This window comes from Melanaphis sacchari, unplaced genomic scaffold, assembly GCF_002803265.2.
Source record: "Melanaphis sacchari strain LSU unplaced genomic scaffold, SCAv2.0 Contig73_pilon_pilon, whole genome shotgun sequence".
Taxonomy (NCBI): domain Eukaryota; kingdom Metazoa; phylum Arthropoda; class Insecta; order Hemiptera; family Aphididae; genus Melanaphis; species Melanaphis sacchari.
The window spans coordinates 2,622,085-2,641,057 of record NW_020271525.1 but is presented as its reverse complement, the minus strand read 5'-3'; the positions used below and the strand labels follow the sequence as shown (position 1 = coordinate 2,641,057).

At 33.8% G+C, this 18,973-nt stretch overlaps 1 protein-coding gene across 1 annotated transcript; it reads left to right on the top strand.

Moving 5' to 3' along the window:
• Positions 1-219: 219 nt before the first annotated feature.
• On the top strand, positions 220-11,943 carry LOC112600887 (tolloid-like protein 1). The gene is made up of 15 exons (XM_025348210.1): positions 220-839; positions 1,570-1,646; positions 1,750-1,869; positions 2,303-2,477; positions 3,357-3,568; positions 4,281-4,488; positions 4,600-4,808; positions 4,901-5,135; positions 5,202-5,398; positions 5,459-5,687; positions 5,865-6,085; positions 6,220-6,402; positions 6,580-6,706; positions 7,315-7,499; positions 11,328-11,943. Exons 3-15 carry the CDS (start codon positions 1,758-1,760, stop codon positions 11,654-11,656), a joined length of 2,622 nt encoding a protein of 873 aa, XP_025203995.1. The 5' UTR covers positions 220-839; positions 1,570-1,646; positions 1,750-1,757; the 3' UTR covers positions 11,657-11,943.
• The last annotated feature ends 7,030 nt before the right edge of the window (positions 11,944-18,973 follow it).

Here is an 18,973-nt window from a genome sequence, read left to right as displayed (position 1 = left end):
TTCGATCCGCCGGGGCCGCGCACGCTCGGTCGAAGGCGCTGCCCCTATCCGAGTCGTGCGCGCACACGCCGCCGCCGCCGCGGGATCGGTCGAGCGCGCGTCCGCTCCGAGCTTGCCGGTCCCTGCGCGCGCGCGCGCTCCCGATCGTTGCCCCTACTCGCCCGCGGTTCGAGATCGAAGACCACCGCCGCCGCCGCCGCCGCCGACGCTCGCCACGCATCAGACCCGCGTACGACGCGCAACGCAACAACAACATTCGTCGCGCGCGCTGCAGTGCTTTTGCGCTATTATAGCGTAGGCGTATTATTATTGTACACGTCGCAATCGCCGTTGTACGCACGACGCGGTTTTCGGTTCGCACCGGCTGACGACGGTTTACGTTAAACGCGACGACCAAGACGCATCGCCGCCGGAATTGACCTAGTTATTTTTTCGCGTCGTTCGCACACCATCCGCGGGTTTTTCGGGGTTTTTCGGGGTTTTTCCGTTTTCGTTTTGAGCCCCGCCACCGCCTCGTCGCGCCGACGTCCGCCCGACGACGTAAAACCTACGTAAATTGCTCAACAACCGTCGCCCCGCCGCCGTACCCTACCCGCAATAATTATTATAATAGGTACGACACAGCCATCGTGTGCCCGCCCGAACGACGGGGCGCGTGCTTTTGCAGTGGCGTTGTCGCGCGCGCACGCACGCACGCACACACGCACACACACAAACGCACGCACGCACGGTTTACCGGACAGGACTGTACAGCCGCTCACCTGCACGCAAACCGCGGTGCATTCACTTCGGACGGGGCGCGTGCTGCGCTTGATCTGCGACTGATCACCGGGACACGCGTAAGTATACCTACGTACATTATTTGCATCACTTCGTCAGTAGATCATGTCATTATAATTATTATGTAACGAATATAATATTGTCGTCTCGTCGCTGCTGCAGTGGCGCGTTGAAGTCACACGCGACCCTTCCACGACCGTCATCCGTCCGTGTCAACCACACACACACGCGCGCGCGTGTATACAAATAGCTTACCCGTATCGTGATATTATACGATAGGAGGAGGCAAGCGTTCGTTTCATTCCTCCACGATAACATTACGTTATGCGTTATGCGTTTCGTCATTAATCATAATAAATTACTGACCGTCGTCGTACTCTTACGTCTAGAATCACACATAATGTCGTGATGTCGTGTACCCATTCGGTTTCACGTAGTCAGGATCTGGTAACTTTCTCGGCCCTTAAAAAAAAATCGACCAACCTCTCCCAAGTGACGCGGTCGATCCGCCACTGATCTCATCTGCAGCACGACGTCGACAAGACGAGAATATTATTACGCGGTATCTTCGGTACCTATCGAATGTATGGTTTCGGCTTCAGTTCAGTATAACATGTGATTACCTATATGATATACCGTCGCATCGTTTAACTTTGTTATGTTCTACTGAGATGCACCGAGTGTGTCAGCGTATTTTATTGGATACCATATATAGTTATTAATCAAACTTATGATAGTAATTTGGTATTTTCCTAACATCATACCGTACGTGTTTTGTTGTGTGTTTAGGTTAGTTCGTTAGATGTAATAACATTCCAGATGACGATTTGACATTGCGATTGAAACCATACTGCCTTGCCGCTATGGTAAGTGATTTTGTGCAGGTCAAATCCATTTGTTTCTTGTTTTTTTTTTGGTTTTTTTTTTATTGTTTCGCCGACCACGGTAACGGGATTTATTTTTTTCAAGGACATAACATGGCCGAAGACTATTGGCATGCCGGTAGCAGATTTATGGTGTCTTTGTCGTCTTTGTTGTTATTGCTGTTATCGGTATGCGCCAGTGCTCAGAGAACGCTGTCTTCGTCCGGTAAGCACCGTTAACGGCTTAATTACAACTGCATGCGCATATCGAGCGCACAACAGTCAGTGTTGGATTTAGTAGAAGTCAGGGGTTAAATTTACCGGGTCCCTAAAGTTTTGGACTTTTTAACTTAACAAGGAAATCAATTGCCAATTTTAAGAATACTTGAAATGGTTATGGACTTAGTTGTATCAATAGTTGTGACTCGATTTAAAGGAACACATTAAGTATCTAATTGAAATATTTTATTTTTTAAGTTTTTTTTTTACTTTTGTTAAGTACAAAAAACTATTTAATTAATGCACCATATGCATATTTGCACTTCTAATATTAGGTAGTAGTGAACCTCGGCTTCCCAAGACTTAAATCCTGCACTGATAACAGCCTATAATAATTTCGTTAATCTAACGGTCTTCACGGTTACTTGATTCTTATTTAGGATGTGACAAGACGTTTGTGAGCAACGACGGTCCTCAGAATGGCACGTTCCAGGCCCCAGAGTTCACTAACGTCTACGGCGAGTCCAGAGTGTGCGTTTTCACGTTTGTGGCTGCTTCGCACCAAAAAGTCTTTGTATCGTTCACCGCGTTCAAGCTCCGAAGTACACCTCCAGAGTAAGATGCTGTTTTTCGTAGAGTAAACCCATAATAAATTTAACCCGAACTCATCACATTATTAATCATAATAATTTATGACTTATAAGTTTTACAAGTTAATCACAATATTATGTTTAAAATATAACTATAAAAGCATATAACTTCTACCAACTACTATAGGATCTACTATATACACACAAACCTACCACAGAATTATTTTTATTTAATTTAATTTTTTTAATTTTTTTTAATAGGGGAGAGGGTGCCAAGTGTATTTATTCTGCTTTATTGGGTCACGTCTGAATAGATATCCAATATACTTATAGGGCTTTAATTTTGTTGAGAACTTTGATTTTTACGCAAGCATCTTTTTACAGACATGATATTGCTACTGCATGTACCATACATTATGCACAGTTAAAAAAAATGATGCACTAAATAACATTTCACACATAAAAGTACATTATATTTGAATTTAAATACCATAACGGTGATAGAAAATTAATTTAATATTATAACTTATATAATTTTATAGTGATATAAAAATATATAACATAAATATTTTAACCTCATTTTGGATGACTACCTACTCAAATTTATTATAATTATTAATTACCATTGCAGTGAATAAATTTGTTTAAAAACGAAGAACATAATATCTATATTAAATAATACCATGAATTGTTACTGCACATATGTGACGCATTACATATTACGATATATAAATATATATATACGAGTCCTTAAAATTACAAGTTGAAGCCTTACAATTTCTATTATTGAACAGAAAGTAGACGTTATACTAATCAATTTTTCTTAAGTCGGCATATAAGAGATATATTGTAGTATTATACGATATTATATTATAAACTTATAAGTGTGCATTATCGTTCACAGATGCGTGCACGAATACGTGGATGTATACTCGGAGGTTCAACAAGTCGATACGGAGGACTTGATAAATTCGCCATTTGGAGGTAGATACTGCGGTCTTATACCACCTAGGGACCGGACGTCGTTGTACAGAACTGTAGCGTTTAGTTTTTACACAGACAAGAACACGACCACGTCATCGTTGTTCGAAGGCTATTATATGTTCAGCAACGATTGTAAGTGTATATCACAATATGGCTTTTAATAGTTGAAAAATTGGTTTTCTGATTTACATATACCCTTTTTTTTCCCAAAACGAAAAAGATACGATTTCCCTTTTTACCAAATATTATTGAGGAATCGTAAAATAAACGTAATAATCAAATGTGTATTTTGAATTTAAAAAATGTTCTAATCATTATGTAATTTTTAAACATCCAATATATTTAAATATTTTGTTTTATTTTTTGTCACAAAAAATTTAATATGTACAATCAATAATAATACCGTACCAAAAATAATATTAAATTTAAAATTTAAAAAAATTATAGAAATTATAATAAATTTATCAGTTGTTATTAATGATTATCGCTGTATATAGTAAATACTAAAGTACAATCTTTGTGATTATTTATAAATTATAAAGCACTATTTCGTGTTTGTGACATTACTTTTTGGTAGGTTTATTGATTAAAATTTAAAATTATTTAATTAATAAACTTTTTTTAACAGAAATGCCTTTTAGTGAAATTAGAAATCGTACCTTTTTCGTTTTTGACGGAAAAGGGCTGTAGCAGAATATGAAAACGGTTAATATTAATATTTTGAAAGTAGCATCTATATTTATCGAATAGTATCTGTTATAGATTAGAGTTTAGTCTGAATTTAATAAGATCATATATATATATATATAATATACATACCATATACGTGTAACTGTATTTTTAGCCGCATTCCAACTGGGAACGCCGTCGCCAATCAGCCCGTGTTCGTTCGTCGTGAACTCAAATGTGAAAAAAGTAGGCACTATACTCACGCCGACGTACCCTGGTATATATCCCAAAGGAATGAAATGTACATACTTATTTCACGGACAAGCCAACCAGAGGGTGCGGTTAGAATTCCGAGACTTTGACCTATTTTATGGAGGTCCACAGTAAGCATTTTTAAAATGTTTTAATGAAATATATATGCATATATGTATATATAAATATTTGTTACATAAATGTGTGGTATTTACGTTACAATGTTTATTGTTTCTCCACAGCTGTCCTTTTGACATTGTAAGCATTTATGACGGATTAAATGCTACTAGCCCTTTGATCGGCCAATATTGCGGTCAACAACGAAATTTAGTGGTATACTCAACTAAAAATTATTTATACGTAACTTTCGACACACTTCATAGGGCGGCGAACACGCAAAACCGTGGTTTCAAAGGCATGTTTGAATTTAGCGAAAGTTTTGTCAAACTCGGTAAGTTTGTCTCACATTAATCACATACATATGTATAGTAAAAGCTTATATTACTATAATGTTAAATGGATTTAATTTTTGTATTTATTTAGATTTTATCGGGGTAAACGATGGAGAACATGTTCGAGGCACCGAATGCGATCAAAAAGTGTTAAGTAAACGTACCTCGACGGGATTTATATATAGCCCTAACTATCCGTTTCCGTACATCCCAAAAATCGTATGTCGGTATTTTGTTTATGGTCTCGAAGGTGCACAAGATTTGGAAAGAGTTAAGCTGGAATTCCAAAAATTCAATATACCCAAAGCACAAGTTAACGAACAGGAGTGAGTATTTATTACAAAATTATCAACAGTTCGAACGGTTTTTAATTGTTATTGTTTACATTTAAGATGCACGGATGGTTACTTAAAGCTATACTTGAGAGGTCAAGAAGCCATGGATTTGTACGATAAGTTTGACTACGAAATGTGCGGTGACGAGGCCGATGAAAAGGTAGTAATAAGTGAAGGCGCTAGACTAGCAATGGTTTTCAGCAGTGGCGAAATGCATGGTCGAGGTTTTAAAGCCAAATATACGTTCGAAACTGGTAAGTGCACATTAGAACATTAAAAAAAAAATGTATTCTCTATTCTCTGCTATTCATTAGAATATCTTATACCTGGAACGGCTGCACCGAACGGAACGTGTCATTTTACTTACCGCAGTGAGTCTAAGAAACGAGGAGATTTCAACTCGCCCAGACATCCGGCCAACTATCCCAACGGTCTGAATTGTACGTTTCTATTCTTAGCTACGCCCAACGAACAGGTCACCGTGATATTCGATCAGTTCAAAATCAAAGTTGACGTAACCAACATTTCATTAGTTCAATTTGGGTACGGAAACAATACTATTATTTTTTACAACGTGTGTAGTTTATGCGTAGTTTGTGAAAAATAAAAAAAGTACTTATTTTTATCATACCTGCATAGTATATAATTAAAAAATATTAATTATAAGATTTGAATTTATTTGCATATTTCTTTTTTTATTAATATAATATTTTTATTTAGGGTGTTTGTTTGCAAGGAGGACTGGCTCGAAATATATAACATTTACAAAGATGGTACTGAGAAAATCGTCGGTAGATATTGCGGTATGACAGCGCCTGGACCGTTGGAATCTAATCGGGGCGCGATTGGTCTAAAGGTGCTACTGCACACAAACTCGGAAGGTGTCTCTAGTGGCTTTAAGGCCAGATATTTTTTCGACGAAGCTAAGCCGATATTTGGTGGTAAGGATGTGGTTAATTAATGTATCTACACACCTTCGAATAATTTTTAAACCCGAAAATATAAACACCTATGTTATAAGTCATATTGTTATTCGTTTTAATGATGATCGATTTTTTTTCATTTTTGTTTCAAGATTGCGGTAGTAATATCAGTAATGCAGATTCTGGAAAGGTGCAGAGTCCGAATTTCCCGCTCAAATATACTGCACCGGAAAAAGGAATGCCGAGCAGAACGTGCAATTGGTTTATAAACGTTAGGCCCAATTACAAAATACTGCTCAACTTTGTCTCGTTCTCGGTGGAAGGAGAGCCGGCAAGTAAGTACAAAGATTTTTTTTTAAATACGTATTTTAATATGAATATTACAAATTACACTGTAAATTCTACAGTATTGCTAGATAACACGTATATTTTATACTATTATAATATATACCTACTCACTACTATCTATGCTACGAAATTAATATGTATCTAATAATTTACTTTTTCTACAGCTAGAGGCTGTGCGACGGCCGTTGTTAGACTTTGGCCATCTGTAGAAGAACCACCGTTGGAGTTGTGCGGTGAAAAGCCCATTGAGTCGTGGCAGTTTCTCTCCGAATCCAATCAGTTTAGGATAAGGTATAATAATAAAAAAAAAAAATGATACTAATCTTTATTTTTAACTATTAATATGATCATAAATAAAAAAAAAAAAACGATTCTGAGCGAAATTCGGTTAGAAATTTAATACTTTGTTAAATAATGAATGAAATAATTTAATTCTATTTGTGTATTGATTTTATTATTAATCGGTGAAAGTTTCAAATATATATTATAGTATTTATATCCGTCAAATTATAGCAGAAAAAGCATTATCGATTTGAGGAAAAACGTGTGTGTAGTAAATTGGAACGTTTTTCACCTCACACACTTCACAAAAACGTGAGAAAATCAAATAAATGACTTTTTCAGTAGATACCATTTATATAACAAAGTACATTTTACCATTAATTTTGCAACGGAAACGGGATGAGCCCGAGATAATCGAGTTCTGGAATTTCTACCGAAAAAAAAGAAAAACCCACCATCGTAACGTTTCGTTTAGAGAATCCAAAATTACAAAATTGCGCGTATCTACCTATCGATAAGAAAATATGATATACATGTATAAATACATAATAACATTCCGCTGCGTATTTGACGAGTAAAAATATATATAGTTAATATCATCATGCTTGTTAATACAGTTTTGTCGTGGCCGACAAATCTGGCAACGGCACCGGTTTTGCTGCGACCTGGACTGAAGTATTGGACAATTCTGACTCGTGTCCGGGGTTTCAATGCGAAAACTCGAGTTACTGCATATCCAATCAGTTGAGATGCAACAACGTGATGAATTGCGGGTCCAACGACGTGTCAGACGAGACCAATTGTGAGTATTATTTACTAGATCCTTTGTAATGGCATAACGTCATTGACGCCCTACGACGATGCACACTGGAAATGGGAAAAATAGGGCCGCGTAATGACGTCGCATTTACTCAAGTCGGATAAAATCATATGAATTTAACATTATTATAATATCGTTGATGGTCGTTTAGATATATCCGTTTACGGGGAAAATCGCCAAGATCATTAGGCAACTTAATGTACATTTAACGATATTCTCCTCGTACGTTTCAGGGGATATATACTTTCAGTGGTCGATCTGTTTGATAATATTATTCTCCTTTATATTGAATCATAATTTACGATATTATATTATTATATTATATTATATCAGTTATGTGACATCGATCTAAAATTTGGATTTTTATTTTATTAGTATATATGCAGTTATTAGAAATAATATTATGTTATATTATATTATTTATGTAAATAATGTTAAACGCGATTAAGATATTAATATATGTTAATTGTTAATAATATGGTTTTAGTAATAGGTGTATATAATTTCTTATCCTATAAATAACAGAACAATTATTATATAATTAACAATGTATACAATACTAATATGAAATAAACGAATAATAAAATAAAGTTACTACTGGTTAGTTTTCAAATACGAACTCTAAAAAATGATAAAAGACGTGTTCTGAATGATTGCGTGTTTTGGAATAATTTATTATTAAACGTCATGATTTCAAAAATCAAATATTAATCATAATTCATAAACGGCAGATGGAAAATTTGACGCAAAGAGTGATGCCGGTTGCCGACACGTATTTTACATTGTGTACAACACACGCGTAGGTAGGTGGTACACAGTGGTTTTATAATATTGTATAAAGCGGAAAGTTCGCATTCATGTTTTCGAGAAAATTGAGATTTGCCTCGAAGACGTACAATTATTTATTTTGCGTTTATTCGATAATTCATTTATTCGTTCGTTTCGTGTTCGCCAAAAACTGCAATAATAATAATAATAATAATAATAATAATAATAACATAATATAATACGAGTACGTATACACAACGTAATACATATTATAAATTTATGTGTCGGCGGCGGTCGGCGGTAAACTAGAGCTGGTATAATATTATTATGGCAGTGGCGGCGGAACTATCTAAAAATCATAAATCATTTAAGTGCGGTTTTACGACAGACCCTCCGCGCGCGCGTCTCGACTCGCTGCCGTATAAAATATATATATAACTATAAATAAATACGCTCACGTCGAAGTCTTGTCGTATAATAACCGTAGTAATGAACCGAATACAAATTGCCCGTGTGTGTATATATATATTGTATGAGCGCCTCGTAATATTCCGCGTAGGTACCGATGAAATCGGCCGTGTGTGTTGTTCGGCGCGTGATCGTAAAACAATATTGACGCCGCCTCCGCGCGTATCTGTACGACAGCATATACGTGATGGAAATAAAACGGCCAAAACTATATCGATCGACGGGGAATATTTTATTTCGAAAATAACGCAAAAAATGTATATATACAATATACACACAATATACTATATTATACACTTTACGTTACGGGGGGGGGGGGATTAATCGATATTCGACGGCGTGCAGGCGATATATAATAATAATAATAATATATTATAAGAATCGAGTACTAGAAAAAAAGAACAGTTCCGTCGAGCAGTTTCTTTTCGTACACACGTTTGCATAACGTCATATCAGACCAATTATTAGGTATTTCACGAATCCGTTTATAATCGAAAAATTCGATTTGACAAAGTTATAGTAACACAGAAATACTTTTTTATGTGTTATCTATAAATAAAAATATAGCTTTTGTATATGAAAGTTCTGTGATAAATTAATCATGCATTATACTAGTAATGATACTGTATTGTGTTTAATGATAATAAATGAAAAAAAAATTTACTTTTATTTATATTTATTCAATTTTATTTAAACTTTTAGGTCACTACATGAGTCCTATTACTTATTAGTGGCACCCAGTACTCATTTGTACACGAAAAAAAAAATCTTGCAAAATAAATATAAATTTTATTGACCTATCACCACTCCGCCTCATTTTGTACACGGACACACCTAGTTACTTTAAAATGATACTTGGAGAAAATTGACTGACTGAAATAAAAATGGGCAACTCGCTTATATTTGAGACGTGAAAAATCATAAAAACTGGACTTAACAACGCATGGGAGATGGGATTTTCCCCGATGTTGTAGCGTACACAGAATATGAAATCGATATAATTCCAGTGTGGTCAACGAAGCGAGGTTGAATTACGATATAGATACCGTATTACCAGTTTTTTATTTGAGTCATACCTCATACATTTATTTAAATTCACTAAATGGTTCTCTTAAAAAGTACATCCTTCATACAGTCGATTACTTTTATGTATATTCAATATATACTATTTGTGCTAAGGTACACTTATAAAAACGTGCTATGTATAGTATTGTTTTTGACTTTTCGTGTAAGCATTTAATTTTGTTCAATTTTATTAACACGAAATGAGTCATCTATAATGAGATTCTTATGACATATTTATGAATATCATGCACCCACAATTTTAGGAGATACAAATTTTTTAAAAGTTTATTCCCTCTCTTATTATCAAATGACTTCTGTAATAAAACTTACAATAATAATTACAACTTTTAATATTATTTATTGATTTTATTTTATTTCATATACCTGCATAATAAGAAGAATCATGTTAGACCCATGTTTCATAGACTATTTAGAGCTGATTATAATCTATTTGTATAGTTGATAGCGAAAAATCTTATAATAATAGTAGCTGTTGCTTGTTAATAGAATAATAGATTCTATAGTTTATGACTACAGTTGATATAAACTATAGGCTATTGTTCAAAGAATGAAAGTACAACTTTTTAATCATTACTGTACGTAATTAATAATTTAAAAAAAAATTGCGACGTATAAATAATATAATCTTATAATTTCCTATTTTTAGTAAAACTGCAAAAACCCTACTTTTTATTTACGTTTAAGGGAATGCACATCTTTTCCAATGGCATAGCCTACGATAACCACCAATGGTGTGCCAGGTTTTATAAAAGAGCGAGAAGGAATAAAAAAACCATAAAAAATTTAAATAGTTTCTATCGCCATTCGCTAAAAATTATTGATATATACTACTCCACAGTCTATACATATGAATATATTATATATTCGTGATTTCACGTGTTTAATAAAGCATAATCATGTTAATTACATATTATTTTATTATCATAGGTACTGGACAAGGCTGGAGAAGCTTATTAATTTTTTTCAACTTGATAATTTAATATGGAAAAATGTAACTTAAATTTAAAGTTAAAAGTAACTTTACTTTTTTTTTAAATTAATTAAAAAAAAAAATTAATAGCATAGTCATATAATAATATAGGTTTAATAGTTTTCTAAAAAAAAAAACGTTTAATTGCTTCAGGTACTTTTATATTCAAACATTTTAATTAATAATGAAATCCAATAAAATATAATTACAAACTGTGTATATATTAATGAATTACTTTACCTAATATAGTCATCAAAGTTTTCCGAAGTAACGGAAAAAAAATTTAACTTTAATTTTTTAACTCGTTAATGCTCAGTTTTGGGTACAGACGTACTGCGTTAAAAGTCAATAAATATCTCCTTTGGCCACCCCCTCCCCCTCCCGGACAATGCCACTGTTCTCGGCCACCGCCACTACCATAACACCCAACGCCAAACAACCCTCTTAACCTCGCGGCCTATACTAGGACCGCTTAACTACGTCTACTACACCGTGTGCGTGCGTTTGCTGTTTGGCAGGTGCGATGGAACCGGAAGCCATGGACAACGTGGTGCTATCGGCGGTGCTGACCATGTGCACAGTGCTAGCGCTGATGTTGGCCGGATGCCTGTGCTGCCGGCGGCGGTCGGGCTCCGGCCGCCGCGATCGGTTCCGACGGGGCGTCGGGGGCGGCGTGGGAGTCGCGGGCGGCGGATACAACCGGCACCGGCGGCACCACCAACACCATCATCAACACCACCACGAGCCCCGGCCGCCGTCGCTCCGGTCGCTCAGCCCTACGCCGTCGTCCGGCCAACACGTGTGCGACGAACTGGGCGAGCGGTTCGCCAGCGTGGACAGCGTGTGACGTCCACTGGAGTATCCCCGCCGCCGTCGCAATTGCCGCAACCTCTTTCGACAACAACAACAACAACAACAACAACAACACCACCGCCGCCGCCGCCGCCGCTGCCGCCGAGACCGCGATGATCACCGCCAGAATCCTGCTCTTCCTTCTCAGCAGCAGCAGGAGCAGCAGCAGCAGGAGCAGCAGCAGCAGTAGTAGTAGTAGAGCCCGTTTCGTCCCGGCCACGCTCCCCGTCGCGACTTCTGCGCAGCGGTTGCGGTGGTCGATCGTGCCACTGCGACCGCATCTCATCGCTCAACAGTCACCGCCGCAGTATTATAGGTACCCCCCGTACTATATATATATATAAATTATAATATTATGATATTATGGTTTTCGCGTGGTGCGCTAAATTTTTTAGTCGTGTCAATCCTATGCTCGTCGAACGGTGTTTAGAAAATAATAATATGATAATAATTGTACAATAATATAATATTATGTGTATTTTACGAATTTTTTGTCATTTCGTTCATCGTGTTCGTGATTACTTACGTACCTATATAATATTATTATATATTATTATACGCTCGCCGCGTATTGAGATCGATTTCCCCGGAAACGGCGGATTTCGTATTGTTTCGTTTTTTTATAATTTTATTTTTTCGTTTTGACTTAAACAAATCACCGATAATCACAGATGACAGGTCTGAAGACTCTCACGCCCCGTAAGAGACGACTGTTACGGTAACAACTACAATTCACATCCCCTGTGCTCTACGACTAGCAAAGTTATTTTCGTTTAAATTTACCAACCATTTACCACCTTTCATCGCGTCCACTCGACAAATTATAGTATGTGTATTGTTATATATGAGAATCGCGTTGTTCTTCAAAATCTTTCAATATCATCACGTCGAATATTATAGTAATTTTTTCCTTTGATTTTGTTTTTCTTTCTATAATTCGATCAGTCGGTAACGACGTTTACCGCAAAATCATCATCTTCAGCACGTAACAGAAGCTGTAAACCTTTAGCATAGGCCCAAATATCGGTAAGGGGGAGTGGGAGCTAAAACCCCTAACTTTAAAAACCAAAGATTTCACACATTTGTAAAATTTTTTCATGTGTTTTTAAAACAGGTACTGGAAGTCATAAAAGAGTCTGGTTTGGACCTAAGCTTCTGCCCCCATCTCTTCTTCCAAATCTTAAATTTAATTTGCACAATTAATCTTCAGTATTTTATGTACAATATCAGTAATAATGGATTAAAACAGCGACTTGTTATGTATACAATGTATACTATACATATTACATACTTGTACGTAATATCATAATAAATTGAATGTGTGGTGTGTGTGTGTGTTGTGTGTGTGTATGTGTGTGTGAGTGTGTGGAACTCGCGAAGTTTTTTGCTTTTTCTTGCGATATATAATATGATACGACGATGATGATATGTGTTTATTATATAGAATAGTTGACTCTAACCCCGCACCGTATCGTATACTTACGAAAGTGTGTGTTCTATTGAAAATCGATTAGCGTGTCGTTTTAGGGAGCGTTCTATTATATAGCTCCATCTAGTGTACTCGGCGATTGTCGAGGACAACAGAGCGTATCGTGAAACACATAAATAATCGTTCGCGTCCTGCATTCCGCCATCGGCGATGCGTGTTGGTTTCCTTTCTATATAAAATATAATATACATATATATATATTTAATAACATAATAACAATAACGTCGTCGACGCGTGCACGGCTAGTTTTCAGCGTGTGCTATACTATACATTGGGGAGTGAGGGTCAAAAATGGAATCAATTGCTCAATCATATTAAGCCAAAAATAATAATACTAATATTATAGAAGAATTCCCGATTTTTGCGTTCGCTACCACTTTTTGGAGGGAGAGGCAAAATGGGAATTCATGAAAATGGGCGTTTTTCAAAATGTTCGTTGCTGAAAGACTAGTCGTGGCGATTTTTTTTTTTTTTTTTTACCTCACAGTTCGGTATAAGTTTAACATATAATATATTATGAAATACCTATGTATTATTATAATATGTACTTAATAATAATATTATATTAACGATTTTTCGAAATTACAAAAGGCTGGAGTTTAGACAAATACATATTTTGTTATCTATTTATAATTTTAGGTTTTGTTTTTAGATGAAACATCATATAACCGCTTTGGACCTCTTGTTATTATATTATAATATACAATAACAACGCTTTACCTAATATATAAATATATAATATTACAAATCCCGAACGGTCTCGATAATATACTACGACATCTGTTTCGTAGTCATAAATTATTACGTATGGTATAGTTTTTTTCGTACATTTTCGTTATTATCCGATTGAGATTTTATCGACAGCGTGTCGTGGTTATAATTATCTTGTGTGTGTAGGTAATCTATTCATAAGACACTACAAAGCATATTCATTTCGTTTCCTAACATATTTAGTGAACGTTTCAAAATATTATTAAATTGTTTTTGTTATGGTTTTCTGCACAAAACTGTTGTATATTAATTGATATAAAACGCACTTGTAAAATCTTTAACTATTCTTTCGCCAAATTAAGCTCAAGGAGTGGACAATTCAAATAACTGTGGGTCGCGCGTATATTGAATTGAACTGCTCAACTCGATGACCCCCATTCACCAAACAGTTTTACGCCTCAAAAGTCAACAAATAGACGAAAGTCTTTCACTTCTGGCTATTAGGCCATTACATACACACACATATTATAATACAACCTATAGGAAGTAGGTAGGTATATTTTACAAGTATATAGATTAGGTATATTAGGATAAATTATTATCGAAATTCCGGAGTGAAAACAGTATTATTGTAATGAATTTCTTCCAATTTTAATAAAAATGTTATGATATTTAACATAAATATTAATAATAATAATAATAATAATAATACATTTATACATACTATATAATATTTGTATCGGCAATCTACTACCGACAATGTATATATATATATTACATAACATAATAAATATAATTATTCGTTAGTGTAAGTGTATCGAACTTTTGTTATGAATTTCTGTTAAGTTTTTAACTATCGTATTAATATTATACTCATACGTTGAACGTTTTGCTTGTAATATTGTTAGTAAAAAAATTGTGGTTTTTTATGGCAAATTTTTTTTTCTATTGTTACACGATATTTGAGTATACCTCGTTAATGTTTACATAATAAAATAATACTACGCGTAGTCCCATAGAGGTCTAGTGTAATAACATTGTTTAAGCTCTAAAACGTGCTGTGTAACATTATTTTGGTGCATATTATTACTTATTAAAAAGTAATAATATTAATTTAGTCTATTTATATTTATATCTAGTCAATTTTGACGTATAAACAACTAAATAGTCTCTAGTTGTTATTACAAGTATATATTATTATTATTGATATAATTAATATATAATATTGTATTAATATACTTTATTGTAGTAATATGTGTTTCCGTTTACAAAATAATGCTAAAATGTGCGTGGTTAGGTTTTTAAACCAATCAAGTTAAAACAATCTAATTAACATATAATATAAATAAAAACAAATCTTTTCAATCAATCAATTAAAAAAAAAAAAAAATCGTTGAAAAACATATTATACAGGACCAAAATTCATTAATTTTGTTTAGCTTTCTCTTCTCGCCACTTGATGCTTACACCTAATTCAGACCAAAATATATTATTATATTATTCGTTTTATCTATATAATATTATATACGTTTCGTTCATCTGAAAAACGATCGTGTTTCAGTCCAGTAAGCTAATATTTAGCACTCGGTAAATTTTTATTTATTTACCAACAAAACACTGCTCAATGTTTTTGTTTAATTTATTATTTGTTTTTGTTGTTGTGAATTGGACGGGCTGCAATGAAATAATCACAAAAGTTATGAATAAAAACAACAAAATTGCGTCTGTGCGTGTAGTACGGATTGCATAGGTGTGCAGGTACAATCATATTATTATGCCTGTAGATACCGAGTTGTAATAGTTTGACGCGCAACTTTTTCCACCGTCCGTCCAATTTTTAAATCGTATGTCATAGTTTAGCGAAAACAAATTTAAACATATGGTTAAGTGAAATTGGTATTAAACATTATTAGTCTATAAAATATATATATATATATATAATATATAAAACATATATTATATATTATAAAAAATAATATCATAAAACTTTTAAAATTAATAAAAGAAATCAAACATAATTTAACTATTAAATATACCTTACATAAATCATATTATTTATGTGACTTAGGCGTACGTATGTATATGTAAACAAATATTATGTTATAAGGACAAAAATCAACATTTGCATTGTATTAATACAGCAAGTAAAACTAAATGTCCTAATGTAAAATCATTGTTGACAAATTTTCCTTTTTAGATTGGTGAAAATCATAAAAATATTAAATTATCCAATTAAATTATTTTTACGTTTATTTATGGCCAAAGCGTGTTTTTAGTTTTGTTTTTTACAGTCAATGTTAGGTACATAATATTATTATTATGTTGGTTAATTGATTAATATTTATATTATTACCTATGTATTATCATTATGAAAATATACTTAATAGGAATTATAAAAATGTGTGTTTTTTATATCCCATACTTTACATCCAGATGCATATAAAATATAACAAAAATATGTAATCATATTCCATTGTATACAATTGAATACAATTTTACAGAATTAGTTGGTGAACAATAAATCTGTTACCAGAAAAATTCATTTAAATGTATATAAAATGTAAGTATAAATTATCTACAATAAATATATAGTCCATCAATAACAATAAATGAGTTATAATAATGTATGTATCAATTATATATTTTATGTCATAATAAAATAAAATAAATTAAATTTTATCAAAAGCATGCTTTGTTAATTTGTTATAGTTATACGCGTATATGCTAGAGCGTGATGGTATTTTATATTTTTGTTTGGCTTACAAAATAAATTTATACAATTAATCAAGTTAGACAAATTGAAAAATATATTTGTTTTTATTTTATTATTATTATTATTATTATTTAACCTATAAATCACTAAACCTATGTACTCAGTTCTATATGCTTTGAATTTTTATGTACCTACTGTATACTTATATATACTACAAAGTGTGCACCTACATCTATTGTGTACATATTATGTACCTATCATATATATTGTAAATCATACGAACCGTTAAAAATTTGAGCAAAATATAATTAAACATTAAGTAGGTAATGATGTTTTTAAACTACTGCACCAGACACACACACACACACACACACACACACATATATATAAATCGAGTCTGATCGAGAACAACCAATGCATGGGGCGTAAATATGTGTTAGATAATATGTAATATATTATATAAATACATTTTATATAGTGTGTAGTTTATCTATAACATAGTTGGTATAGTGACCACACGTGTTGTGTTCAAAAATTAAAGTCAACATCAATTCATGGGTATCTACTTATAGGTACGTATAAATGTATAATATACTCCTATACAAAATACTGCCGTCGTTGTTTCAATATTTGACCGAGGGATAATTTGAGCCGTGAAGTCATTTTCGGGTGACGGTGGAAGATTGGTTTTCGGCGGTCTTTTTGTGCTGTACAGCACCCGCGCAGACCCAGCGCTTCCGAATTCTTTTGTGTGAAACCGCTAATGATGTGACTGCACGGCAACCTAGGTGTTGGTCAGCGTTTCGACCGTGGTTTCGGACCACCCGCCCGAACGCGCCGACAAACGCGAATTTCTCGAAGCCTAGTGTCGATTATCTGTTGGTAAGTACAAAAGACGATGATAAAAAAAAAAAATAATAATGTTCTTGTCGGTGGTTTAAACAAATGCCGATGAGCCGGCGTGTATCAATCAATTTACAATTAGCACGTGACCAACGCCAAATCAATTAATATGAGTGAGCGGACTGCAATAATCATGATCGATCGCGAGAAGAACATTATAAGCAACACGCAGTTATATATTATAAGTATTTAGAAGTGTCACACATTGACACAAATTTTATTGAATCGGTTTATTTATTTCTGTGATCACGGTTATATGAGTGATTTAAAAATAATATATTGTATTCATTTAAATACTGTGACCTATTTTTTCAGACTTCAAGCGGAGCAATAAATGTATTAATTTTATAATGGTGTGTGTTTATTTTCTGCCCGTCATCATCTTTTGTGGCAGTAAAAATGCTTTGATTTTCAACTTTGGGGATGGTTTTTGATTAAAAATTTGATCCACTTGGTACCTACTTAGAAGTTCAAAGTAAAAAATGCTAATTTTTTTTTTTAATCGGGAGAAAAAATTAAGGAAAAACGATAATTTTTACAATAAATCAGTTTCTGACAAAATCGATTTTATTTTTATTTTGTTATAATTCAGAAATTAATTATCGTAGAAACTTAAAATTTTCATTAAATGTTTAAATTGTCATTTCGGTTCACATGGTACAATTTTATATTTTATATTATGTATTTTAACTATTTTTGAACTATTTATAGACATTTTAAATTTAAATATTTTTTACAAATAAATATACCTTGAAACTTCGCCTTTAATAAATCTTGCCACATTAATACGCTGGCCGACATCCATTGCGATGACATACTAAAATTGTTAAAATTTTTATTGGTTAAATGTGTTGAGTTAATTAATTTATTAATATTTAAAAATTTATTTTCGTATTATCTGAAAACAGTATTTACAATGATGACTTATCTATACTCTTCTGAAAATAATCATCCGTAGTGGTTCTCTCGTCCATATTTGTAAGTGTTTAAATTATTGCAAGTCTTATGCTCGCTCAAAAAAATTAAATATATAAATTGAATTACTTAAATTAGCAATATTCTACTATTATTTAACGATCATAAGTACAACGAAAAAATAAAATGATGAAACAAAATAAAGGTGCAATAACAACAATTGCAATGTTTTTATAAGAACTGTTGGAGCGGGGCAACTTTTAATATTACTTTGAAAATTCCGTAAAGTATTACTCACATTACTTCATGCCTTCCATTTTTAAACCAAATATCAGTGTTTGTGTCACACAAAACATACAACGATATGTCAAGCACATGACGCAACAAAAAAACAATTTAATCTTGTGAAACGCGCGCCCCTTACGTGAACGGTATAGGCCTCTATTATATGAGAGCCTGAAATATTCCGTCTAGGCAAACCTTGTGTCACGACAGCCGAAGCTTAGCAACCGTAACATAAAACCAGTGAACCATAAAAACTATTTAATAACTGGAACGCTAACCACACAGTGCTGTTCGAG